Genomic DNA, 26,723 nt, shown 5'->3' with positions numbered 1-26,723 from the left:
CAACGCAGCGACCAATCAGAGTGAAGGGGGCGTGGCCAATGGAGCGATAGCCCCGCCCACCGCCTGAGCAGAGCGGGGCGGGGGGGGGTTAGAGGGAGATCCCAGTTCATCCCAGTATGACCCAGTTTGTCCCTTGGGGGTCCCAGTTCATCCCAGTTTGACCCAGTTTGTCCCCCGGGGAGTCCCAGTTCATCCCAGTTTGACCCAGTTTGTCTCCTGGGGGGTCCCAGTTCATCCCAGTTTGACCCAGTTTGTCCCCCTGGGGGTCCCAGTTCATCCCAGTTTGACCCAGTTTGTCCCCTGGGGGTCCCAGTTCATCCCAGTTTGACCCAGTTTGTCCCCTGGGGGTCCCAGTTCATCCCAGTTTGACCCAGTTTGTCCCCCGGGGGGTCCCAGTTCATCCCAGTTTGACCCAGTTTGTCCCCAAGGGGGTCCCAGTTCATCCCAGTTTGACCCAGTTTGGGGGGGGGGGGGCAGCTGCGTCTCAACAGCATCAAGAAGCTGTCGACCATCGCGCTGGCGCTGGGCGTGGAGAGGACCCGCAGCGAGCTCCTGCCCTTCCTCACCGGTGAGGACCACGGGGGGTGGGGGGGAGGGGCTTCTGGTGGTGGGACGGGGGCTGGAGAAGGTGGGATGGAGCTTGGAGAAGGTGGGATGGAGGTTGGAGGAGGTTGGATGGAGATTGGAGAAGGTTGGATGGAGATTGGAGAAGGTTGGATGGAGGTTGGAGAAGGTTGGATGGGGTTTGGAGGAGGTGGGATGGGGTTTGGAGATGGTTGGATGGGGTTTGGAGGAGGTTGGATGGGGTTTGGAGATGGTTGGATGGGGTTTGGAGGTTGGATGGGGTTTGGAGGTTGGATGGGGTTTTGGGGTGGTGGGACGGGGTTTGGAGATGGTGGAGAGGGTCTTCTGGTGGTGGGATGGGGGCTGGAGGAGGTTGGATGGGGTCTGGAGATGGTGGAGAAGGTTTTCTGGTGGTGGGACAGGGTCTGGAGGAGGTGGGATGGGGTTTGGGGTGGTGGGATGGGGTTTGGAGATGGTGGAGATGGTCTTCTGGTGGTGGGACGGGGTCTGGAGAAGGTGGGATGGAGCTTGGAGAAGGTGGGATGGAGCTTGGAGAAGGTGGGATGGAGCTTGGAGAAGGTGGGATGGAGCTTGGAGGAGGTTGGATGGAGTTTTGGGGTGGTGAGATGGGGTTTGGAGGAGGTGGGAGGGGGTTTTGGGGTGGTGGGACAGGGTCTGGAGATGGTGGAGAAGGTTTTCTGGTGGTGGGACGGGGTCTGGAGAAGGTTGGACGGGGTCTGGAGAAGGTTGGATGGGGTCTGGAGGAGGTTGGATGGGGTTTGGAGGAGGTTGGATGGAGTTTGGAGATGGTGGGGAGGGTCTTCTGGTGGTGGGACGGGGCCTGGAGGAGGTTGGATGGAGTTTGGAGAAGGTTGGATGGAGTTTTGGGGAGGTGGGACGGTGTTTGGAGATGGTGGAGAGGGTCTTCTGGTGGTGGGACAGGGTCTGGAGATGGTGGAGAGGGTCTTCTGGTGGTGGGACGGGGTCTGGAGGAGGTGGGACGGGGTCTGGAGGAGGTGGGATGGGGTTTGGAGGAGGTGGGATGGGGTTTGGAGAAGGTTGGATGGAGGTTGGAGAAGGTGGGATGGGGTTTGGAGGAGGTTGGATGGAGTTTGGAGAAGGTGGGATGGGGTTTGGAGGAGGTTGGATGGGGTTTGGAGATGGTGGGGAGGGTCATCTGGTGGTGGGATGGGGCCTGGAGGAGGTTGGATGGGGTCTGGAGATGGTGGAGAAGGTTTTCTGGCGGTGGGATGGGGTCTGGAGGAGGTGGGATGGGGTTTGGAGGAGGTTGGATGGGGTTTTGGGGTGGTGGGATGGGGTTTGGAGATGGTGGGGAGGGTTTTCTGGTGGTGGGACGGGGTCTGGAGGAGGTTGGATGGGGTTTGGAGGAGGTTGCATGGAGTTTTGGGGTGGTGGGACGGGGTTTGGAGATGGTGGGGAGGGTCTTCTGGTGGTGGGACGGGGTCTGGAGAAGGTTGGATGGGGTTTGGAGGAGGTTGGATGGATCTTCTTGTGGTGGGACGGGGTCCGGATGCGATTGTCACCTCGGAAGGTGACCCCGTTGTCCCCTGTGTTGTCCCAGACACCATCTACGATGAGGACGAGGTCCTGCTGGCCTTGGCCGAGCAGCTCGGGACCTTCACTGCCCTGGTTGGAGGCCCCGAGTTCGTCCACTGTCTCCTGGTAAGAGGTCCCACCGGTCACCTGGGTCGCCTGGGTCCATGGCTGGAGGACACGGAGCTTCTCCAGGTGGATGTTGAGGTTCTTCAGGAGAACCTTGAGCTCTCGAGGAGGTCGCGGAGCCTCTCGAGGAGGTCGCGGAGGTTCTCGAGGAGGTCGCGGAGGTTCTCGAGGAGGTCGCGGAGGTTCTCGAGGAGCTTGTGGAGGTTCTTGAGGTCGTGGAGCCTCTTGAGGAGGTCGCGGAGGTTCTCGAGGAGGTCGCGGAGGTTCTCGAGGAGGTCGCGGAGGGTCTCGAGGAGGTCGCGGAGGGTCTCGAGGAGGTCGCGGAGGGTCTCGAGGAGGTCGCGGAGCCTCTCGAGGAGGTCGCGGAGCCTCTCGAGGAGGTCGCGGAGCCTCTCGAGGAGGTCGCGGAGCCTCTCGAGGAGGTCGCGGAGGTTCTCGAGGAGGTCGCGGAGGTTCTCGAGGAGGTCGCGGAGGTTCTCGAGGAGGTCGTGGAGCCTCTCGAGGAGGTCGCGGAGGTTCTCGAGGAGGTCGCAGAGGTTCTCGAGGAGGTCGCGGAGCCTCTCGAGGTCGCGGAGCCTCTCGAGGAGGTCGCGGAGGTTCCCGAGGAGGTCGCGGAGGTTCCCGAGGAGGTCGCGGAGGTTCCCGAGGAGGTCGCGGAGCCTCTCGAGGAGGTCACGGAGCCTCTCGAGGAGGTCGCGGAGGTTCTCGAGGAGGTCGCGGAGGTTCTCGAGGAGGTCGCGGAGGTTTTCAAGGAGCTCGTGGAGGTTCTTGAGGTCGCGGAGGTTCTCGAGGAGGTCGCGGAGGTCCTCGAGGAGGTCGTGGAGGTTCTCGAGGAGGTCACGGAGGTTCTCGAGGAGGTCGCGGAGCCTCTCGAGGAGGTCGCGGAGCCTCTCGAGGAGGTCATGGAGGTTCTCGAGGAGGTCGCGGAGGTTCTCGAGGAGGTCGTGGAGGTTCTCGAGGTCGCGGAGCCTCTCGAGGAGGTCGCGGAGGTTCTCGAGGTCGTGGAGGTTCTCGAGGAGGTCGCGGACGTTCTCGAGGAGCTCGGGGACCTTCTCGAGGAGCTCGTGGACCTTCTCGAGGAGCTCGTGGAGATTCTTGAGGAGCTCGTAGAGGTTCTCGAGGTCGCGGAGGTTCTTGAGGAGGTCGCGGAGGTTCTTGAGGAGGTCGCGGAGCCTCTCGAGGAGGTCGCGGAGGTTCTCGAGGAGGTCGCAGAGGTTCTCGAGGAGGTCGCGGAGCCTCTCGAGGTCGCGGAGGTTCCCGAGGAGGTCGCGGAGGTTCCCGAGGAGGTCGCGGAGGTTCCCGAGGAGGTCGCGGAGCCTCTCGAGGAGGTCGCGGAGCCTCTCGAGGAGGTCACGGAGCCTCTCGAGGAGGTCGCGGAGGTTCTCGAGGAGGTCGCGGAGGTTCTCGAGGAGGTCGCGGAGGTTTTCAAGGAGCTCGTGGAGGTTCTTGAGGTCGCGGAGGTTCTCGAGGAGGTCGCGGAGGTCCTCGAGGAGGTCGTGGAGGTTCTCGAGGAGGTCACGGAGGTTCTCGAGGAGGTCGCGGAGCCTCTCGAGGAGGTCGCGGAGCCTCTCGAGGAGGTCGCGGAGGTTCTCGAGGAGGTCGCGGAGGTTCTCGAGGAGGTCGCGGAGGTTCTCGAGGAGGTCGTGGAGGTTCTCGAGGTCGCGGAGCCTCTCGAGGAGGTCGCGGAGGTTCTCGAGGTCGTGGAGGTTCTCGAGGAGGTCGCGGAGCCTCTCGAGGAGGTCGCGGAGTCTCTCGAGGAGGTCGCGGAGTCTCTCGAGGAGGTCGCGGAGGTTCTCGAGGAGGTCGCGGAGCCTCTCGAGGAGGTCGCGGAGGTTCTCGAGGAGGTCGTGGAGCCTCTCGAGGAGGTCGTGGAGCCTCTCGAGGAGGTCGTGGAGCCTCTCGAGGAGGTCGCGGAGTCTCTCGAGGAGGTCGCGGAGCCTCTCGAGGAGGTCGCGGAGGTTCTCGAGGTCGTGGAGGTTCTCGAGGAGGTCGCGGAGCCTCTCGAGGAGGTCGCGGAGTCTCTCGAGGAGGTCGCGGAGTCTCTCGAGGAGGTCGCGGAGGTTCTCGAGGAGGTCGCGGAGCCTCTCGAGGAGGTCGCGGAGGTTCTCGAGGAGGTCGTGGAGCCTCTCGAGGAGGTCGTGGAGCCTCTCGAGGAGGTCGTGGAGCCTCTCGAGGAGGTCGCGGAGTCTCTCGAGGAGGTCGCGGAGCCTCTCGAGGAGGTCGCGGAGGTTCTCGAGGAGGTTGCGGAGGTTCTCGAGGTCGTGGAGGTTCTCGAGGAGGTCGCGGAGCCTCTCGAGGAGGTCGCGGAGGTTCTCGAGGTCGTGGAGGTTCTCGAGGAGGTCGCGGACGTTCTCGAGGAGCTCGTGGACCTTCTCGAGGAGCTCGTGGAGATTCTTGAGGAGCTCATAGAGGTTCTCGAGGTCGTGGAGGTTCTTGAGGAGGTCGCGGAGGTTCTTGAGGAGGTCGCGGAGGTTCTCGAGGAGGTCGCGGAGGTTCTCGAGGAGGTCGCGGAGGTTCTCGAGGAGGTCGCGGAGCCTCTCGAGGAGGTCGCGGAGGTTCTCGAGGAGGTCGCGGAGGTTCTCGAGGAGGTCGCGGAGCCTCTCGAGGAGGTCGCGGAGCCTCTCGAGGAGGTCGCGGAGGTTCTCGAGGAGGTCGCGGAGCCTCTCGAGGAGGTCGCGGAGGTTCTTGAGGTCGCGGAGCCTCTCGAGGAGGTCACGGAGCCTCTCGAGGAGGTCGCGGAGCCTCTCGAGGAGGTCGCAGAGGTTCTCGAGGAGGTCGCGGAGCCTCTCGAGGAGGTCGCGGAGGTTCTCGAGGTCGTGGAGGTTCTCGAGGAGGTCGCGGACGTTCTCGAGGAGCTCGTGGACCTTCTCGAGGAGCTCGTGGAGATTCTTGAGGAGCTCATAGAGGTTCTCGAGGTCGTGGAGGTTCTTGAGGAGGTCGCGGAGGTTCTTGAGGAGGTCGCGGAGGTTCTCGAGGAGGTCGCGGAGGTTCTCGAGGAGGTCGCGGAGGTTCTCGAGGAGGTCGCGGAGCTTCTCGAGGAGGTCGCGGAGCTTCTCGAGGAGCTCGTGGACCTTCTCCAGCCCCGTGGTGACCCCCGTGTCCTCTTTTCCAGCCGCCCCTGGAGAGTCTGGCCACGGTGGAGGAGACGGTGGTGAGGGACAAGGCCGTGGAGTCTCTCCGCGCCGTGTCCCACGAACATTCCCCCCCGGACCTCGAAGGTCACTTTGTCCCCCTGGTCAAGCGCCTGGCGGGGGGCGACTGGTTCACCTCCCGCACCTCGGCCTGCGGCCTCTTCAGCGTCTGCTACCCCCGCGTCTCCAGCCCCGTCAAGGCCGAGCTCCGCCAGTGAGTCCTCTGCTGGGCCACCGGCACCTCCTGGTGGCCCTCAACCCATCCCTGGTGGCTCCAAGGGGCTCTTGGTGGCCCCCAACCTATCCCTGGTGGCTCCAAGATGCTCTTGGTGGCCCTCAACCCATCCCTGCTGGCTCCAAGGGGGTCTTGGTGGCCCTCAACCCATCCCTGGTGGCTCCAAGGGGCTCTTGGTGGCCCTCAACCCCTCCCTGGTGGCTCCAAGATGCTCTTGGTGGCCCTCAACCCCTCCCTGGTGGCTCCAAGGGGGTCTTGGTGGCCCTCAACCCATCCCTGGTGGCTCCAAGATGCTCTTGGTGGCCCTCAACCCATCCCTGGTGGCTCCAAGATGCTCTTGGTGGCCCTCAACCCCTCCCTGGTGGCTCCAAGATGCTCTTGGTGGCCCTCAACCCATCCCTGTTGGCTCCAGGGGGCTCTTGGTGGCCCTCAAACCCTCCTTAGTGGCCCTCAACCCATCCCTGGTGGCTCCAAGTTGCTCTTGGTGGCCCTCAACCCATCCCTGGTGGCTCCAAGGGGGTCTTGGTGGCCCTCAACCCATCCCTGGTGGCTCCAAGGGGCTCTTGGTGGCCCTCAACCCATCCCTGGTGGCTCCAAGATGCTCTTGGTGGCCCTCAACCCATCCCTGGTGGCTCCAAGATGCTCTTGGTGGCCCTCAACCCCTCCCTGGTGGCTCCAAGGGGGTCTTGGTGGCCATCAACCCCTCCCTGGTGGCTCCAAGGGGCTCTTGGTGGCCCTCAACCCCTCCCTGGTGGCCCCAAGATGCTCTTGGTGGCCCTCAACCCATCCCTGGTGGCTCCAAGGGGGTCTTGGTGGCCATCAACCCCTCCCTGGTGGCTCCAAGGGGCTCTTGGTGGCCCTCAACCCCTCCCTGGTGGCCCCAAGATGCTCTTGGTGGCCCTCAACCCATCCCTGGTGGCTCCAAGGGGGTCTTGGTGGCCCTCAACCCATCCCTGGTGGCTCCAAGATGCTCTTGGTGGCCCTCAACCCCTCCCTGGTGGCTCCAAGATGCTCTTGGTGGCCCTCAACCCATCCCTGGTGGCTCCAAGGGGGTCTTGGTGGCCATCAACCCCTCCCTGGTGGCTCCAAGGGGCTCTTGGTGGCCCTCAACCCCTCCCTGGTGGCCCCAAGATGCTCTTGGTGGCCCTCAACCCATCCCTGGTGGCTCCAAGGGGGTCTTGGTGGCCCTCAACCCATCCCTGGTGGCTCCAAGATGCTCTTGGTGGCCCTCAACCCCTCCCTGGTGGCTCCAAGATGCTCTTGGTGGCCCTCAACCCATCCCTGGTGGCCCCAAGATGGTCTTGGTGGCCCTCAACCCATCCCTGGTGGCTCCAAGGGGCTCTTGGTGGCCCTCAACCCATCCCTGGTGACTCCAAGATGCTTTTGGTGGCCCTCAACCCATCCCTGGTGGCCCTAAGATGCTCTTGGTGGCCCTCAACCCCTCCCTGGTGGCTCCAAGATGCTCTTGGTGGCCCTCAACCCATCCCTGGTGGCTCCAAGGGGCTCTTGGTGGCCCTCAACCCATCCCTGCTGGCTCCAACCCCTTTCCCATCGTTGTCTTCTCCTCTTCCCCCTCAGATACTTCCGGAATCTCTGCTCGGACGACACCCCCATGGTCCGTCGCGCCGCCGCCTCCAAGCTCGGAGAATTCGCCAAAGTCCTCGAGCTGGAGCACGTCAAGAGCGAGATCATCCCCATGTTCTCCAACCTGGCTTCCGACGAGCAGGTCGGCACCTTCCGGAAGCTTCTGACGAGGATTTCGGGGTCCTCCTGAGATCTTTGAGGTCCCCGATGGGGTTTGGAGGTTCCCAAAGAGGGTCCTGAGCGTCTTCCTCAAAGATTTTTGGGGTCCTCTTGAGGTCTTTGAGGTCTCCTAAGGGGTTTTGAGGTTCTCGCAGAGGACCCTAAGCGTCTTCTTCAAGGATTTTGGGGTCTCCTGAGATCTTTGGGGTCTCCTGAGGGGTTTTGGGGTTCTCAGAGAAGACCTGAAGCGTCTTCCTCAAAGATTTTGGGGTCTCCCTGAGGTCTTTGAGGTTTCCTAAAGGGTTTTGGGGTTCTCAGAGAGGATCCCAAGTGTCTTCTTCAAGGATTTTGGGGTCTCCTGAGATCTTTGGGGTCCCCAAAGGGGTTTTGAGGTCCCCGAAGAGGATCTTAAGCATCTTCCTCAAAGATATTTGGGGTCCTCCTGAGATCTTTGGGGTTTTCTGAAGGGTTTTGGGGTTCTCAGAGAAGACCTGAAGCGTCTTCTTCAAGGATTTTGGGGTCTCCCTGAGGTCTTTGAGGTCTCCTAAAGGGTTTTGGGGTTCTCGGAGAGGATCTTAAGCGTCTCTTTCAAGGATTTTGGGGTCTCCTGAGATCTTTGGGGTCTCCTGAGGGGTTTTGGGGTTCTCAGAGAGGACCCTAAGCGTCTTCTTCAAGGATTTTGGGGTCTTCTGAGATCTTTAGGGTCCCCGAAGAGGGTCTTAAGCATCTTCCTCAAAGATTTTTGGGGTTCTCCTCAGATCTTTGGGGTCTCCTAAAGGGTTTTGGGGTTCTCAGAGAGGATCCCAAGTGTCTCCTTCAAGGATTTTGGGGTCTCCTGAGATCTTTGGGGTCTCCTGAAGGGTTTTGGGGTTCTCAGAGAGGATCACAAGTGTCTCCTTCAAGGATTTTGGGGTCTCCTGAGATCTTTGGGGTCCCCAAAGGGGTTTTGAGGTTCTCAGAGAGGACCCTAAGCGTCTTCTTCAAGGATTTTGGGGTCTCCTGAGGTCTTTGAGGTCCCCAATGGGGTTTTAAGGTTCCCAAAGAGGGTCTTAAGCATCTTCCTCAAAGATTTTTGGGTTCTTCTGAGATCTTTGAGGTCACCTAAAGGGTTTTGGGGTTCTCAGAGAAGACCTGAAGCGTCTTCCTCAAAGATTTTGGGGTCTCCTGAGATCTTTGGGGTTTCCTGAAGAGTTTTGGGGTTCTCAGAGAAGATCTGAAGCGTCTTCTTCAAGAATTTTGGGGTGTCCCTAAAAATTTTAGGGTCTCCTAAAGGGTTTTGGGGTTCTCAGAGAGGATCCCAACTGTCTCCTTCAAGGATTTTGGGGTCTCCTGAGATCTTTGGGGTCTCCTGAGGGGTTTTGGGGTTCTCAGAGAAGACCTGAAGCGTCTTCCTCAAAGATTTTGGGGTCTCCCTGGGGTCTTTGAGGTCTCCTAAAGGGTTTTGGGGTTCTCAAAGAGGATCCCAAGCGTCTTCTTCAAGGATTTTGGGGTCTCCTGAGATCTTTGGGGTCCCCAAAGGGGTTTTGAGGTCCCCCAAAAGGGTCTTAAGCATCTTCCTCAAAGATATTTGGGGTCCTCCTGAGATCTTTGGGGTCTCCTAAAGGGGTTTTGAGGTTCTCAGAGAAGACCTGAAGCGTCTTCTTCAAGGGTTTTGGGGTCTCCTGAGATCTTTGGGGTCTCCTAAAGGGTTTTGGGGTTCTCAGAGAGAATCCCAAGTGTCTCCTTCAAGGATTTTGGGGTGTCCCTGAGATCTTTGGGGTCTCCTGAAGAGTTTTGGGGTTCTCAGAGAAGACCCGAAGCGTCTTCTTCAAGGATTTTGGGGTCTCCTGAGATCTTTAGGGTCCCCAAAGGGGTTTTGAGGTCCCCGAAGAGGGTCTTAAGCATCTTCCTCAAAGATTTTTGGGGTCCTCCTGAGATCTTTGGGGTCTCGTAAAGGGTTTTGAGGTTCTCAGAGAAGACCTGAAGCGTCTTCTTCAAGAATTTTGGGGTCTCCCTAAAAATTTTAGGGTCTCCTAAAGGGTTTTGGGGTTCTCAGAGAGGATCCCAACTGTCTCCTTCAAGGATTTTGGGGTCTCCTGAGATCTTTGGGGTCCCCTGAAGGGTTTTGGGGTTCTCAGAGAGGACCCTAAGTGTCTTCCTCAAAGATTTTGGGGTCTCTCTGAGGTCTTTGGGGTCTCCTAAAGGGTTTTGGGGTTCTCGGAGAGGATCCCAAGCGTCTTCTTCAAAGATTTTGGGGTCTCCTGAGATCTTCGAGGTCTCCTAAAAGGTTTTGGGGTTCTCGGAGAGGATCCCCAGCGTCTTCTTCAAGGATTTTGGGGTCTCCTGAGATCTTTAGGGTCCCCAAAGGGGTTTTGAGGTCCCCGAAGAGGATCTTAAGCATCTTCCTCAAAGATTTTTGGGGTCCTCCTGAGATCTTTGAGGTCTCCTGAAGGATTTTGGGGTTCTCATAGAAGACCGGAAGTGTCTTATTCAAGGATTTGGGGGTCTCTCTGGGATCTTTGGGGTCTCCTAAAGGGTTTTGGGGTTCTCGGAGAGGATCCCAAGCGTCTCCTTCAAGGATTTTGGGGTCTCCTGAGATCTTTGGGGTCTCCTGAGGGGTTTTGAGGTTCTCAGAGAGGGCCCTAAGCGTCTTCTTCAAGGATTTTGGGGTCTCCCTGAGATCTTTGGGGTCCCCTGAAGGGTTTTGGGGTTCTCAGAGAGGATCACAAGCTTCTCCCCTAAAGAGTTTAGGTTTCCTGAGAGATTTGGTGGCCCTCAACCCATCTCTGGTGGCTCCAGGGGGCTCTTGGTGGCCCTCAACCCATCCCTGGTGGCTCCAAGATGCTCTTGGTGGCCCTCAACCCATCCCTGGTGGCTCCAAGGGGGTCTTGGTGGCCCTCAAACCCTCCTTAGTGGCCCTCAACCCATCTCTGGTGGCTCCAAGATGCTCTTGGTGGCCCTCAACCCATTCTTGGTGGCCCCAGGGGGGTCTTGCTGGCCCTCAACCCATCCTTGGTGGCTCCAAGGGGGTTTTGGTGGCCCTCAACCCCTCCCTGGTGGCCCCCAACCCATCCCTGGTAGCTCCAAGGTGGTCTTGGTGGCCCTCAACCCATCCCTGGTGGCTCCAAGGTGGTCTTGGTGGCCCTCAACCCCTCCCTGGTGGCCCCCAACCCATCCCTGGTAGCTCCAAGGTGGTCTTGGTGGCCCTCAACCCATCCCTGGTGGCTCCAAAGGGGTCTTGGTGGCCCTCAACCCCTCCCTGGTGGCTCCAAGATGCTCTTGGTGGCCCTCAACCCATCCCTGGTGGCTCCAAGATGCTCTTGGTGGCCCTCAACCCATCCCTGGTGGCCCCAAGGTCATCTTGGTGGCCCTCAACCCATCCCTGGTGGCTCCAAGGTGGTCTTGGTGGCCCTCAACCCCTCCCTGGTGGCCCCCAACCCATCCCTGGTAGCTCCAAGGTGGTCTTGGTGGCCCTCAACCCATCCCTGGTGGCTCCAAAGGGGTCTTGGTGGCCCTCAACCCCTCCCTGGTGGCTCCAAGATGCTCTTGGTGGCCCTCAACCCATCCCTGGTGGCTCCAAGATGCTCTTGGTGGCCCTCAACCCATCCCTGGTGGCCCCAAGGTCATCTTGGTGGCCCTCAACCCATCCCTGGTGGCTCCAAGATGCTCTTGGTGGCCCTCAACCCATCCCTGGTGGCTCCAAGGTGCTCTTGGTGGCCCTCAACCCCTCCCTGATGGCCCCAAGGGGGTCTTGGTGGCCCTCAACCCATCCCTGGTGGCCCCAAGATGCTCTTGGTGGCCCTCAACCCATCCCTGGTGGCTCCAAGGTGGTCTTGGTGGCCCTCAACCCATCCCTGGTGGCTCCAAGATGTTCTTGGTGACCCTCAACCCATCCCTGGTGTCTCCAAGGGGGTCTTGGTGGCCCTCAACCCATCCCTGGTGGCTCCAAGATGCTCTTGGTGGCCCTCAACCCCTCCCTGGTGGCTCCAAGATGTTCTTGGTGGTCCTCAACCCATCCCTGGTGGCTCCAAGGGGCTCTTGGTGGCCCTCAACCCATCCCTAGTGGCCCTCAACCCCTCCTTGGTGGCCCCAAGGTGGTCTTGGTGGCCCTCAACCCATCCCTGGTGGCCCCTGGTGGCTGGAGGGCTTCCGGGTTGTCCCGGTGCCCCCCCCGATGGAGTTTTTTGGGGTGTCGGGGCGGGGCAGGACTCGGTGCGGCTGCTGGCGGTGGAGGCCTGCGTGAGCATCGCGCAACTGCTGCCCCAGGAGGAGCTCGAGGGGCTCGTGATGCCCACCCTGCGGCAAGCGGCCGAGGACAAATCCTGGCGCGTCCGCTACATGGTGGCCGACAAGTTCACCGAGGTTTGGAGGCATCTGGGGGGGGGTTGAGGGCATCTCAGGGGGGTTTGGAGGCATCTCAGGGGGGTTTGGAGGCATCTCGGGGGGTTTGGAGGCATCTCAGGGGGGTTTGGGGGCATCTCAGGGGGGTTTGGAGGCATCTCAAGGGGGTTTGGAGGCATCTCAGGGGGGTTTGGAGGCATCTCAGGGGGTTTGGAGGCATCTCAGGGGGGTTTGGAGGCATCTCAGGGGGGTTTGGAGGCATCTCGGGGTTTGGAGGCATCTCAGGGGGGTTTGGAGGCATCTCAGGGGGGTTTGGAGGCATCTCAGGGGGGTTTGGAGGCATCTCAGGGGGGTTTGGAGGCATCTCAGGGGGGTTTGGGGGCATCTTGAGGGGGTTTGGAGGCATCTCAGAGGGGTTTGGAGGCATCTCAGGCGGGTTTGGAGACATCTCTGGGGGGTTTGGAGGCATCTCAGGGGGTTTGGAGGCATCTCAGGGGGGTTTGGAGGCATCTCAGGGGGGTTTGGAGGCATCTCAGGGTGTTTGGGGGCATCTCAGGGGGGTTTGGAGGCATCTCAGGGGGGTTTGGAGGCATCTTGAGGGGTTTTGGAGGAATCTCAGGGCATTTGGAGGCATCTCAAGGGGGTTTGGAGGCATCTCAGGGGGGTTTGAGGGCATCTCGGGGAGGTTTGAGGGCATCTTGAGGGGGTTTGGGGGCATCTCAGGGGGTTTGGGGGCATCTCGGGGGTTTGGAGGCGTCTTGAGGGGGTTTGGAAGCATCTCGGGGGTTTGGGGGCATCTCAAGGTGGTTTGGAGGTATCTCAGGGGGGTTTGGAGGAATCTCGGGGTTTTGCGGCATCTCAAAGGGGTTTGGAGGCATCTTGAGAGGGTTTGGAGGCATTTCAGGTGGGTTTGGAGGCATCTTGAGAGGTTTTGGAGGAATCTCAGGGGGGTTTGAGGGCATCTCGAGGGGGTTTGGGGGCATCTCAGGGGGTTTGGAGGCATCTCAAGGGGGTTTGGAGGCATCTCAGGAGGGTTTGGAGGCATCTCAAGGGGGTTTGGAGGCATCTTGAGGGGTTTTGGAGGAATCTCAAAGGGGTTTGGAGGCATCTCAGGGGGTTTGGAGGCATCTCAAGGCGGTTTGGAGGCATCTCAGGGGGGTTTGGGGGCATCTCAAGGCGGTTTGGAGGCATCTCAGGGGGGTTTGGGGGCATCTCAAGGGGGTTTGGAGGCATCTCGAGGCAGTTTGTAGGCGTCTTGAGGGGGTTTGAAGGCATCTCAGGGGGGTTTGAGGGCATCTCGAGGGGGTTTGGGGGCATCTCGGGGGGTTTGGGGGCATCTCAGGGGGGTTTGGGGCATCTCGAGGGGGTTTGGAGGCATCTCAGGGGGGTTTGGGGGCATCTCGAGGGGGTTTGGAGGCATCTCAGGGGGGTTTGGAGGCATCTCAGGGGGCTTTGGGGGCATTTCAGGGGGGTTTGGAGACATCTCAGGGGGGTTTGGAGGCATCTCAGGGGGGTTTGGAGGCATCTCAGGGGGATTTGGAGGCATCTCAGGGGCTTTGGAGGCATCTCAGGGGGGTTTGGAGGCATCTCAGGGGGGTTTGGAGGCGTCTTGAGGGTGTTTGGAGGCATCTCAGGGGGGGTTTGGAGGCATCTCAGGGGGGTTTGGAGGCATCTCAGGGGGGTTTGGAGGCTTCTCAGGAGGGTTTGGAGGCATCTCAGGGGGTTTGGAGGCGTCTCAGTGGGGGTTTGGAGGCATCTCGGGGGGTTTGAGGGCATCTCGAGGGGGTTTGGAGGCATCTCAGGGGGTTTGGAGGCATCTCGGGGGGGTTTGGAGGCATCTCAGGGGGGTTTGGGGGCATCTCGGGGGTTTGGAGGTATCTCGGGGGGGTTTGGGGGCATCTCGGGGGGGTTTGAGGGCATCTCGCGGGGGTTTGAGGGCATCTCAGGGGGGGTTGGGGGCATCTCAGGGCGGTTTGAGGGCATCTAGAGGGGGTTTCAGGGCATCTCGAGGGGGTTTGGAGGCATCTCAGGGGGGTTTGGAGGCATCTTGAGGGGGTTTGGAGGAATCTCAAAGGGGTTTGGAGGCATCTCAGGGGGTTTGGAGGCATCTTGAGGCGGTTTGGAGGCATCTCGGGGGTTTGGGGGCATCTCAAGGGGGTTTGGAGGCATCTCGAGGCGGTTTGGAGGCGTCTTGAGGGGGTTTGAAGGCATCTCAGGGGGGTTTGAGGGCATCTCGAGGGGGTTTGGAGGCATCTCGGGGGGTTTGGTGGCATCTCAGGGGGGTTTGGAGGCATCTCAGGGGGTTTGGAGGCATCTCAGGGGGATTTGGAGGCATCTCAGAGGGGTTTGGGGGCATCTCGAGGGGGTTTGGAGGCATCTCAGTGGGGTTTGGGGGCATCTCAAGGGGTTTGGAGGCATCTCAGGGGGGTTGGAGGCATCTCAGGGGGGTTTGGGGGCATCTCAAGGGGGTTGGAGGCATCTCGAGGGGGTTTGGAGGCATCTCAGGGGGTTTGGAGGCATCTCAGGGGGGTTTGGAGGCATCTCAGGGGGGTTTGGAGGCATCTCGGGGGGTTTGGAGGCTTCTCAGGAGGGTTTGGAGGCATCTCAGGGGGGTTTGGAGGCATCTCGAGTGGGTTTGGGGGCCACCTGAGGACCTTTGGGGCCGTCCGTGTCCTCTGGAGCAGCTCCAACGCGCCGTGGGCCCCGAGATCACCAAGACGGACCTGGTGGGCGCCTTCCAGAGCCTGATGAAGGACTGCGAGGCCGAGGTGCGGGCGGCCGCCTCCCACAAGGTCAAAGGTCAGTGAGGACAACCCGGGGTCCCACCTGGTGGCCCCAAAGATGGTTCCTGTGGCCCCAGGGAGGGGCTTTGGGTCTTCAGGGGGGGCTTGGGGTCACCTTGTCCATGGGAACGAGGGCCAAGGCGGGTCTTGGAGAACCTCAAGGTCCTAAAGGGGGATCCTGGAGAACCTCAAGGGCCTAAAGGTGGATCCTGGAGAACCTCAAGGGCCTAAAGGGGGATCCTGGAGGACCTCAAGGGCCTGAAGGTGGATCCTGGAGGACCTCAAGGCCCTAAAGGTGGATCCTGGAGAACCTCAAGGCCCTAAAAGTGGATCCTGGAGAACCTCAAGGCCCTGAAGGGGGATCCTGGAGAACCTCAAGGCCCTAAAGGTGGATCCTGGAGGACCTCAAGGCCCTAAAGGTGGATCCTGGAGGACCTCAAGGCCCTAAAGGTGGATCCTGGAGGACCTCAAGGCCCTAAAGGTGGATCCTGGAGGACCTCAAGGCCCTGAAGGTGGATCCTGGAGAACCTCAAGGCCCTAAAGGTGGATCCTGGAGAACCTCAAGGCCCTAAAGGGGGATCCTGGAGAACCTCAAGGGCCTGAAGGGGGATCCTGGAGAACCTCAAGGCCCTAAAAGTGGATCCTGGAGGACCTCAAGGGCCTGAAGGTGGATCCTGGAGGACCTCAAGGCCCTAAAGGTGGATCCTGGAGGACCTCAAGGCCCTGAAGGTGGATCCTGGAGAACCTCAAGGGCCTGAAGGTGGATCCTGGAGAACCTCAAGGCCCTGAAGGTGGATCCTGGAGAACCTCAAGGGCCTGAAGGTGGATCCTGGAGAACCTCAAGGCCCTGAAGGTGGATCCTGGAGAACCTCAAGGGCCTGAAGGTGGATCCTGGAGAACCTCAAGGGCCTAAAAGGGGATCCTGGAGAACCTGGTGGCCCCCTAGTGGATCTTGGAGGAGCTGGTGGCCCCATAATGGATCTTGGAGGACCTGGTGGCCCCAGGGCTGGTCCCCAACGTCCCCCCCCGTGTCCCCCCCAGAGTTCTGCGAGAACTTGTCCCCCGACTGCCGCGAGGCCGTCATCATGGGCCAGATCCTGCCCTGCATCAAGGTGAGGAGCTCGGGGGGGGACACGGGGACAACCCCTGGGGACCTTCTGGGGTTGTGGGACCTCATGGGGACATCACAGGGACACCCCTGGGGACCTTCTGGGGTGGTGGGGCCTCATGGGGACATCACAGGGACACCCCTGGGGACCTTCTGGGGTGGTGGGACCTCATGGGGACATCACAGGGACACCCCTGGGGGCCTTCTGGGGTGGTGGGACCTCATGGGGACATCACAGGGACACCCCTGGGGACCTTCTGGGGTGGTGGGACCTCATGGGGACACCCCGGGGACACTCATGGGACCTTCTAGGGTGGTGGGACCTCATGGGGACCTCCTTGAGGGCCTCCTGGGGTGGTGGGACCTCATGGGGACACCCCGGGGACACCCTTGGGGACCTTCTGGGGTGGTGGGACCTCATGGGGACATCACAGGGACACCCCTGGGGACCTTCTGGGTTGGTGGGACCTCATAGGGACACCCTGGGGGCACTCCTGGGGACCTTCTAGGGTGGTGGGACCTCATGGGGACCTCCTTGAGGACCTTCTGGGGTGGTGGGACCCCATGGAGACACCCTGGGGACACTCCTGGGGACCTTCTGGGGTGGTGGGACCTCATGGGGACATCACAGGGACACCTCTGGGGACCTTCTGGGGTGGTGGGACCTCATGGAGACCTTCTTGAGGGCCTCCTGGGGTGGTGGGACCTCATTGGGACATCACGGGAACACCCCTGGGGACCTTCTGGGGTGGTGGGACCTCATGGGGACATCACAGGGACACCCCTGGGGACCTTCTGGGGTGGTGGGACCTCATGGGGACATCACGGGGACACCTCTGGGGACCTTCTGGGGTGCTGGGACCTCATGGGGACATCACGGGGACACCCCTGGGGACCTTCTGGGGTGCTGGGACCTCATGGGGACGACCTTGAGGACCTTCTGGGGTGGTGGGACCTCATGGGGACATCACGGGGACACCCCTAGGGACCTTCTGGGGTGGTGGGACCTCATGGGGACATCACAGGGACACCCCTAGGGACCTTCTGGGGTGGTGGGACCTCACGGGGAGATCCTTGAGGACCTCGTAGGGTGGTGGGACCCGAGGAGGAGATCCCTTTGGGGCGTCTCCGGCCACCGTGGTCCTGGTGGTGTCCCCAGGAGCTGGTGTCGGACGCCAACCAGCACGTCAAGTCGGCGCTGGCCTCGGTCATCATGGGCCTGTCGCCCATCCTGGGCAAGGACAACACGGTGGAGCATCTCCTGCCGCTCTTCCTGGCGCAGCTCAAGGACGAGGTGGGACCCCAGGGGACCTTCTGGGACGGGGGGACATGGGGACCTCGTGCCGGGGACACCCCAGGGGACACCAGCCCACAGGGTCCTTCTCCTCTAGAGGCCACCAAGCCCGGAGGTGCCACCTCCAGGGCTCCATCTCAAGAACTTCCAGCTCCATAGGTGCCACCTCCAAGGTTCCATCTCCTGCAGCTCCATAGGTGCCACCTCCCTGGCTCCATCTCCTCCAGCTCCATAGGTGCCACCTCCCTGGCTCCATCTCCTCGAGCTCCATAGGTGCCACCTCCCTGGCTCCATCTCCTGCAGGTCCATAGGTGCCACCTCCCTGGCTCCATCTCCTGCAGCTCCATAGGTGCCACCTCCCTGGCTCCATCTCCCCCAGCTCCATAGGTGCCACCTCCCTGGCTCCATCTCCTCGAGCTCCATAGGTGCCACCTCCCTGGCTCCGTCTCCTCCAGCTCCATAGGTGCCACCTCCCTGGCTCCATCTCTCCCAGCTCCATAGGTGCCACCTCCCTGGCTCCATCTCAAGAACTTCCAGCTCCATAGGTGCCACCTCCAAGGTTCCATCTCCGTCAGCTCCATAGGTGCCACCTCCCTGGCTCCATCTCCTCCAGCTCCATAGGTGCCACCTCCCTGGCTCCATCTCCTCCAGCTCCATAGGTGCCACCTCCCTGGCTCCATCTCCTGGAGCTGCATAGGTGCCACCTCCCTGGCTCCATCTCCTGCAGCTCCATAGGTGCCACCTCCCTGGCTCCATCTCCTGCAGCTCCATAGGTGCCACCTCCCTGGCTCCGTCTCCTCCAGCTCCATAGGTGCCACCTCCCTGGCTCCGTCTCCTCCAGCTCCATAGGTGCCACCTCCCTGGCTCCGTCTCCTCCAGCTCCATAGGTGCCACCTCCCTGGCTCCATCTCCTCCAGCTCCATAGGTGCCACCTCCCTGGCTCCATCTCCTCCAGCTCCATAGGTGCCACCTCCCTGGCTCCATCTCCTCCGGCTCCATAGGTGCCACCTCTCTGGCTCCATCTCCTCCAGCTCCATAGGTGCCACCTCCCTGGTTCCATCTCCTGGAGCTCCATAGGTGCCACCTCCCTGGCTCCATCTGCTCCAGCTCCATAGGTGCCACCTCCCTGGCTCCATCTCCTCCAGCTCCATAGGTGCCACCTCCCTGGCTCCATCTCCTCCAGCTCCATAGGTGCCACCTCCCTGGCTCCGTCTCCTCCAGCTCCATAGGTGCCACCTCCCTGGCTCCATCTCCTGCAGCTCCATAGGTGCCACCTCCCTGGCTCCATCTCCTGCAGCTCCATAGGTGCCACCTCCCTGGCTCCATCTCCTCCAGCTCCATAGGTGCCACCTCCCTGGCTCCATCTCCTCCAGCTCCATAGGTGCCACCTCCCTGGCTCCATTTCCTCCAGCTCCATAGGTGCCACCTCCCTGGCTCCATCTCCTGCAGCTCCATAGGTGCCACCTCCCTGGCTCCATCTCCTGCAGCTCCATAGGTGCCACCTCCCTGGCTCCATCTCCTCCAGCTCCATAGGTGCCACCTCCCTGGCTCCATCTCCTCCAGCTCCATAGGTGCCATCTCCCTGGCTCCATCTCCTGCAGCTCCATAGGTGCCACCTCCCTGGCTCCATTTCCTCCAGCTCCATAGGTGCCACCTCCCTGGCTCCATCTCCTGCAGCTCCATAGGTGCCACCTCCAAGGTTCCATCTCCTGCAGCTCCATAGGTGCCACCTCCCTGGCTCCATCTCCTGCAGCTCCATAGGTGCCACCTCCCTGGCTCCATCTCCTCCAGCTCCATAGGTGCCACCTCCCTGGCTCCATCTCCTCCAGCTCCATAGGTGCCACCTCCCTGGCTCCGTCTCCTCCAGCTCCATAGGTGCCACCTCCCTGGCTCCATCTCCTCCAGCTCCATAGGTGCCACCTCCCTGGCTCCATCTCCTGCAGCTCCATAGGTGCCACCTCCCTGGCTCCATCTCTCCCAGCTCCATAGGTGCCACCTCCCTGGCTCCATCTCCTCCAGCTCCATAGGTGCCACCTCCCTGGCTCCATCTCTCCCAGCTCCATAGGTGCCACCTCCCTGGCTCCATCTCCTGCAGCTCCATAGGTGCCACCTCCCTGGCTCCATCTCCTCCAGCTCCATAGGTGCCACCTCCCTGGCTCCGTCTCCTCCAGCTCCATAGGTGCCACCTCCCTGGCTCCATCTCCTCCAGCTCCATAGGTGCCACCTCCCTGGCTCCATCTCCTGCAGCTCCATAGGTGCCACCTCCCTGGCTCCATTTCCTCCAGCTCCATAGGTGCCACCTCCCTGGCTCCATCTCCTGCAGCTCCATAGGTGCCACCTCCAAGGTTCCATCTCCTGCAGCTCCATAGGTGCCACCTCCCTGGCTCCATCTCCTGCAGCTCCATAGGTGCCACCTCCCTGGCTCCATCTCCTCCAGCTCCATAGGTGCCACCTCCCTGGCTCCATCTCCTCCAGCTCCATAGGTGCCACCTCCCTGGCTCCGTCTCCTCCAGCTCCATAGGTGCCACCTCCCTGGCTCCATCTCCTCCAGCTCCATAGGTGCCACCTCCCTGGCTCCATCTCCTGCAGCTCCATAGGTGCCACCTCCCTGGCTCCATCTCTCCCAGCTCCATAGGTGCCACCTCCCTGGCTCCATCTCCTCCAGCTCCATAGGTGCCACCTCCCTGGCTCCATCTCTCCCAGCTCCATAGGTGCCACCTCCCTGGCTCCATCTCCTGCAGCTCCATAGGTGCCACCTCCCTGGCTCCATCTCCTCCAGCTCCATAGGTGCCACCTCCCTGGCTCCATCTCCTCCAGCTCCATAGGTGCCACCTCCCTGGCTCCATGTCCTCCGGCTCCATAGGTGCCACCTCCCTGGCTCCATCTCCTGCAGCTCCATAGGTGCCACCTCCCTGGCTCCATCTCCTCCAGCTCCATAGGTGCCACCTCCCTGGCTCCGTCTCCTCCAGCTCCATAGGTGCCACCTCCCTGGCTCCATCTCCTCCAGCTCCATAGGTGCCACCTCCCTGGCTCCATCTCTCCCAGCTCCATAGGTGCCACCTCCCTGGCTCCATCTCTCCCAGCTCCATAGGTGCCACCTCCCTGGCTCCATCTCCTCCAGCTCCATAGGTGCCACCTCCCTGGCTCCATGTCCTCCAGCTCCATAAGTGCCACTTCCCTGGCTCCATCTCCTCCAGCTCCATAGGTGCCACCTCCCTGGCTCCATCTCCTCCAGCTCCATAGGTGCCACCTCCCTGGCTCCATCTCCTGCAGCTCCATAGGTGCCACCTCCCTGGCTCCATCTCCTCCGGCTCCATAGGTGCCACCTCCCTGGCTCCATCTCCTCCAGCTCCATAGGTGCCACCTCCCTGGCTCCATGTCCTCCAGCTCCATAGGTGCCACCTCCCTGGCTCCATCTCCTGCAGCTCCATAGGTGCCACCTCCCTGGCTCCATCTCCTCCAGCTCCATAGGTGCCACCTCCCTGGCTCCATCTCCTGCAGCTCCATAGGTGGCACCTCCCTGGCTCCATCTCCTCCAGCTCCATAGGTGCCACCTCCCTGGCTCCATCTCCTGCAGCTCCATAGGTGCCACCTCCCTGGCTCCATCTCCTCCAGCTCCATAGGTGCCACCTCCCTGGCTCCATCTCCTCCAGCTCCATAGGTGCCACCTTCAAGGTTCCATCTCCTCCAGCTCCATAGGTGCCACCTCCCTGGCTCCATCTCCTGCAGCTCCATAGGTGCCACCTCCCTGGCTCCATCTCCTGCAGCTCCATAGGTGCCACCTCCCTGGCTCCATCTCATCCAGCTCCATAGGTGCCACCTCCCTGGCTCCATCTCCTCCAGCTCCATAGGTGCCACCTCCCTGGCTCCATCTCCTGCAGCTCCATAGGTGCCACCTCCCTGGCTCCATCTCCTCCAGCTCCATAGGTGCCACCTCCCTGGCTCCATCTCCTCCAGCTCCATAGGTGCCACCTCCCTGGCTCCATGTCCTGCAGCTCCATAGGTGCCACCTCCCTGGCTCCATCTCCTCCAGCTCCATAGGTGCCACCTCCCTGGCTCCATCTCCTCCAGCTCCATAGGTGCCACCTCCCTGGCTCCATAGATGCCACCTCCCTGGCTCCATCTCCTCCAGCTCCATAGGTGCCACCTCCCTGGCTCCATCTCCTCCAGCTCCATAGGTGCCACCTCCCTGGCTCCATCTCCTCCAGCTCCATAGGTGCCACCTCCCTGGCTCCATCTTCTCCAGCTCCATAGGTGCCACCTCCCTGGCTCCATCTCCTCCAGCTCCATAGGTGCCACCTCCGTGGCTCCATCTCTCCCAGCTCCATAGGTGCCACCTCCCTGGCTCCATCTCCTCCAGCTCCATAGATGCCACCTCCCTGGCTCCGTCTCCTGCAGCTCCATAGGTGCCACCTCCCTGGCTCCATCTCCTCCAGCTCCATAGGTGCCACCTCCCTGGCTCCATCTCCTCCAGCTCCATAGGTGCCACCTCCCTGGCTCCATCTCCTCCAGCTCCATAGGTGCCACCTCCCTGGCTCCATCTCCTCCAGCTCCATAGGTGCCACCTCCCTGGCTCCGTCTCTCCCAGCTCCATAGGTGCCACCTCCCTGGCTCCATCTCCTCCAGCTCCATAGGTGCCACCTCCCTGGCTCCATCTCCTCCAGCTCCATAGGTGCCACCTCCCTGGCTCCATGTCCTCCGGCTCCATAGGTGCCACCTCCCTGGCTCCATCTCCTGCAGCTCCATAGGTGCCACCTCCCTGGCTCCATCTCCTCCAGCTCCATAGGTGCCACCTCCCCGGCTCCATCTCCTCCAGCTCCATAGGTGCCACCTCCCTGGCTCCATCTCCTCCAGCTCCATAGGTGCCACCTCCCTGGCTCCATCTCCTGCAGCTCCATAGGTGCCACCTCCCTGGCTCCATCTCCTCCAGCTCCATAGGTGCCACCTCCCTGGCTCCATCTCCTCCAGCTCCATAGGTGCCACCTCCCTGGCTCCATCTCCTGCAGCTCCATAGGTGCCACCTCCCTGGCTCCATCGCCTGCAGCTCCATAGGTGCCACCTCCCTGGCTCCATCTCCTGCAGCTCCATAGGTGCCACCTCCCTGGCTCCGTCTCCTCCAGCTCCATAGGTGCCACCTCCCCGGCTCCATCTCCTCCAGCTCCATAGGTGCCACCTCCCTGGCTCCATCTCCTCCAGCTCCATAGGTGCCACCTCCCTGGCTCCATCTCCTCCAGCTCCATAGGTGCCACCTCCCTGGCTCCATCTCCTCCAGCTCCATAGGTGCCACCTCCCTGGTTCCATCTCCTCCAGCTCCATAGGTGCCACCTCCCTGGCTCCATCTCTTCCAGCTCCATAGGTGCCACCTCCCTGGCTCCATCTCCTCCAGCTCCATAGGTGCCACCTCCCTGGCTCCATCTCCTGCAGCTCCATAGGTGCCACCTCCCTGGCTCCATCTCCTCCAGCTCCATAGGTGCCACCTCCCTGGCTCCATCTCCTCCAGCTCCATAGGTGCCACCTCCCTGGTTCCATCTCCTCCAGCTCCATAGGTGCCACCTCCCTGGCTCCATCTCTTCCAGCTCCATAGGTGCCACCTCCCTGGCTCCATCTCCTCCAGCTCCATAGGTGCCACCTCCCTGGCTCCATCTCCTCCAGCTCCATAGGTGCCACCTCCCTGGCTCCATCTCCTCCAGCTCCATAGGTGCCACCTCCCTGGCTCCATGTTCTCCAGCTCCATAGGTGCCACCTCCCTGGCTCCATCTCCTCCAGCTCCATAGGTGCCACCTCCCTGGCTCCATCTCCTCCAGCTCCATAGGTGCCACCTCCCTGGCTCCATGTCTCCTCCAGCTCCATAGGTGCCACCTCCGTGGCTCCATCTCCCCCAGCTCCATAGGTGCCACCTCCCTGGGTTCTTGCTGTCCCCGAGGTGTCCCCCAGGTGTCCCCCGGTGTCCCCGCGGTGTCCCTCACGCCCTCCGTGGTGTCCCCAGTGCCCCGAGGTCCGCCTCAACATCATCTCCAACCTGGACTGCGTCAACGAGGTCATCGGCATCCGGCAGCTCTCCCAGTCGCTGCTCCCGGCCATCGTGGAGCTGGCCGAGGACGCCAAGTGGCGCGTGCGCCTCGCCATCATCGAGTACATGCCCCTCCTCGCCGGGCAGCTGGTCAGCGCTGGGGGCACTGGGGGGGACTGGGGGGGGACTGGGAGGGGACTGGGAGGGACTGGGAGGGACTGGGAGGGACTGGGAGGGGACTGGGAGGGGACTGGGAGGGACTGGGAGGGGACTGGGAGGGACTGGGAGGGACTGGGAGGGGACTGGGAGGGGACTGGGAGGGACTGGGAGGGACTGGGAGGGACTGGGATGGACTGGGATGGACTGGGAGGGACTGGGAGGGGACTGGGAGGGGACTGGGAGGGACTGGGAGGGACTGGGAGGGGACTGGGAGGGGACTGGGAGGGACTGGGAGGGACTGGGAGGGACTGGGAGGGACTGGGAGGGACTGGGAGGGACTGGGAGGGGACTGGGAGGGGACTGGGAGGGACTGGGAGGGGACTGGGAGGGGACTGGGAGCTGATACTGGGATGGACTGGGAGGCACTGGAAGGATCGTCTGGCCTTGGCGGGGGCGGGTACTCGTTTATACTGGAAGGAGAAAGGTTTATACTGGTTTATACTGGTTCATACTGGTTTATACTTGTTGATACTGGTTCATACTGGTTTATACTGGTCCATACTGGTTTATACTGGTTCCCTTTTTCAGGGCGTGGAGTTCTTTGATGAGAAGCTGAACTCGCTCTGCATGGCCTGGCTCGTCGACCATGGTTCGTACTGGGAGCTACTGGGAGCACTGGGAGCTACTGGGACTCCCTAGAGGGGTTACTGGGAGCACTGGGATTTACTGGGAAGCCCCTAGAGGGGCTACTGGAAGGTTTGGGGGCGTACTGGGAGCTACTGGGAGCCCCTAGAGGGGTTACTGGGAGCTACTGGGTGGAGGAACTGGGAGGCCTGGGAGGGGTTACTGGGGGATACTGGGAGTTACTGGGAGCCCCTAGAGGGGATACTGGGAGACCTAGAGGGCTTACTGGGAGCTACTGGGAGCCCTAGAGGGCTTACTGGGAGCTACTGGGAGCCAGTAAGGTTACTGGGAGAGCTAGAGGGCTTACTGGGAGCCCTAGAGGGCTTACTGGGAGCTACTGGGAGCCAGCAGGCTTACTGGGAGCCCTAGAGGGCTTACTGGGAGCTACTGGGAGCCCTAGAGGGCTTACTGGGAGCTACTGGGAGCCCCTAGAGAGCTTACTGGGAGCTACTGGGAGCCGGCAGCCTTACTGGGAGCTCTAGAGGGCTTACTGGGAGCTACTGGGAGCCCCTAGAGGGCTTACTGGGAGCTACTGGGAGCCGGCAGCCTTACTGGGAGCTCTAGAGGGCTTACTGGGAGCTACTGGGAGCCCCTAGAGGGCTTACTGGGAGCTACTGGGAGCCAGCAGGCTTACTGGGATACCTGGAGGACTTACTGGGAGCTACTGGGAGCCCTCGAGGGCTTACTGGGAGCTACTGGGAGCCAGCAGCCTTACTGGGAGCCCTCGAGGGCTTACTGGGCGCCCTCAACGCCCTTACTGGGAGCTACTGGGAGCCCCGGAATCCCTTTTTCCCCCGTGGCTGCCTCTCCATGCTCCCTTTCCTTGCCCTTGGTGGCCCTTGGTGGCCCTTGGTGGCCCTTGGTGGCCCTTGGTGGGGCATCCTGGTCCTTCCTGGTCCTTACTGGTCCTTACTGGTGCGGTCGCAGTGTACGCCATCCGCGAGGCGGCCACCAGTAACCTCCGCAAACTGGTCGAGCGCTTCGGGCAGGACTGGGCGCAGGGAACCATCGTCCCCAAGGTTTTGGCCATGGCCGCCGACCCCAACTACCTGCACCGCATGACCACGCTCTTCTGCATCAACGTGAGGGACCCCCCCCCAAAATCCTGGGGCTCCCCCCCACCCCTGGGTGCCCCTCACCGACCCCTGGGGCCCCCCCAAACCCTAGGGGACCCCCCCAAACCTGCCCCCCCCCCCCCCCCCCCATCATGGATACCTCGATCCCCATCTCTGGCTCCTCTCCTCACTCCCCTCTCACCAACCTTCTAGGAGCCCCAAAATCCTGCTTTTCTCCCCCAAAATCTGATCCCTACTCTGCACCCCAAAATCCTGGGACTCCACCCCACCCCTGGGTGCCCCTCACGGACCCCTGGGGGCCCCCCAAACCCCACAAGACCCCCCCAAACCTGCCCCCCCCCCCCAATCATGGATACCTCAATCCCCACCTCTGGCTTCTCTCCTCACCCCAAACCTTCTAGGAGCCCCAAAATCCTCCTTTTCTCCCTCAAAATCTGACCCCCACTCTGCACCCCAAAATCCTGGGACTCCCCCCCACCCCTGGGTGCCCCTCGCGGACCCCTGGGGTCCCCCCAAACCCCACGAGACCCCCCCAAACCTGCCCCCCCCCTCCCATCATGGGTACCAGCATCCCTTTCCCTGCATCCCTTTCCCTGCATCCCCTCCTTTCCCCAAACTCCTCGTTTTTTCCCCCAAAATCTCCACCCCAACCCCCCCGGCGAGCCCCCCAAAAGCCCGGGGACTCCCCCAAACCCCTCCATGTCCCCCCCACCCCCCCCACCAGGTCCTCTCGGAGGTGTGTGGCCAGGAGATCACCACCAAGCAGATGCTGCCCACGGTGCTGCGCATGGCGGCCGACGCCGTCGCCAACGTCCGCTTCAACGTCGCCAAGTCCCTGCAGCGCATCGGGCCCATCCTCGACAGCGGGTACGGCCCAGTCAAACCAGTAAAACCAGTAGAAGCCGCCGCGCCCGGAAGGCTCCGCGCCCGGAGAGCCCGCTCCGCGCCGTTCCCATAGCGCACACAGCACCAGTATGACCAGTTCTCCCAGTACACACGGCGCTGGGGGAGAGCAGGAGCACCATTGACAATGAGGATGGTCCCAGTAGAACCAGTTTAACCAGTATAGAAAGCTCAGAGCACCCAGTTTAACCAGTTAAACCAGTTCCCCAGCAGGCAGAGCGCCCAGTCCCTGCAGTTCCCATAGGGCACACAGCACCAGTATAACCAGTTCTCCCAGTACACACGGCGCTGGGGGAGAGCCAGAGCACCCTTGGCAGTGGGGACCATCCCAGTAGGACCAGTAGAACCAGTATAGAAAGCTCAGAGCACCCAGTTTAACCAGTTCAACCAGTTCCCCAGCAGGCAGAGCGCCCAGTCCCTGCAGTTCCCATAGCGCACACGGCACCAGTATAACCAGTTCTCCCAGTACACACGGCGCTGGGGGAGAGCAGGAGCAGCCTTGGCAGTGGGTACCATCCCAGTAGAACCAGTTTAACCAGTATAGAAAGCTCAGAGCACCCAGTTTAACCAGTTTACCCAGTTCAACCAGTTCCCCCAGCAGGCAGAGCACCCAGTCCCTGCAGTTCCCGTAGGGCACACGGCACCAGTATAACCAGTTCTCCCAGTACACACGGCGCTGGGGGAGAGTGGGAGCACCATTGACACTGGGGACCATCCCAGTAGAACCAGTAGAACCAGTATAGAAAGCACAGGGCACCCAGTTTAACCAGCTTAACCAGCTTAACCAGTTCCCCCAGCAGGCAGGCTGCCCAGTCCCTGCAGTTCCCATAGGGCACACGGCACCAGTATAACCAGTTCTCCCAGTACACACGGCGCTGGGGGAGAGCGGGAGCACCCTTGACACTGGGGACCATCCCAGTAGAACCAGTAGAACCAGTATAGAAGGCTCAGAGCACCCAGTTTAACCAGTTTAACCAGCTTAACCAGTTCCCCAGCAGGCAAAGCACCCAGTCCCTGCCGTTCCCATAGG

General features: G+C 61.6%; 2 protein-coding genes across 2 annotated transcripts in view; both read left to right on the top strand.

Annotated features, from left to right (window-relative positions):
- The window catches only part of PPP2R1A (protein phosphatase 2 scaffold subunit Aalpha), a 29,987-nt gene that overhangs the window by 1,474 nt on the left and 1,790 nt on the right, over positions 1-26,723 (top strand). The window contains exons 2-13 of the mRNA XM_069882695.1: positions 478-568; positions 2,147-2,247; positions 5,360-5,592; positions 7,192-7,339; positions 11,542-11,697; positions 14,361-14,475; positions 15,501-15,571; positions 16,727-16,861; positions 22,848-23,021; positions 23,619-23,679; positions 24,642-24,796; positions 25,515-25,657. Coding sequence (XP_069738796.1) covers positions 478-568; positions 2,147-2,247; positions 5,360-5,592; positions 7,192-7,339; positions 11,542-11,697; positions 14,361-14,475; positions 15,501-15,571; positions 16,727-16,861; positions 22,848-23,021; positions 23,619-23,679; positions 24,642-24,796; positions 25,515-25,657 — 1,583 coding nt within the window. The remainder of the gene's footprint in view (positions 1-477; positions 569-2,146; positions 2,248-5,359; positions 5,593-7,191; positions 7,340-11,541; positions 11,698-14,360; positions 14,476-15,500; positions 15,572-16,726; positions 16,862-22,847; positions 23,022-23,618; positions 23,680-24,641; positions 24,797-25,514; positions 25,658-26,723) is intronic.
- Positions 2,286-5,151, top strand: LOC138734873 (methyl-accepting chemotaxis protein 2-like). Its single transcript, XM_069882694.1, has 3 exons — positions 2,286-2,313; positions 2,347-5,101; positions 5,145-5,151. The coding sequence occupies exons 1-3, from the start codon at positions 2,286-2,288 to the stop codon at positions 5,149-5,151; spliced, it is 2,790 nt and encodes a 929-aa protein (XP_069738795.1).

This window comes from Phaenicophaeus curvirostris, unplaced genomic scaffold, assembly GCF_032191515.1.
Source record: "Phaenicophaeus curvirostris isolate KB17595 unplaced genomic scaffold, BPBGC_Pcur_1.0 scaffold_291, whole genome shotgun sequence".
Taxonomy (NCBI): domain Eukaryota; kingdom Metazoa; phylum Chordata; class Aves; order Cuculiformes; family Cuculidae; genus Phaenicophaeus; species Phaenicophaeus curvirostris.
The sequence above is the reverse complement of the archived record's forward strand: the minus strand, read 5'-3'. Positions and strand labels throughout refer to the sequence as shown.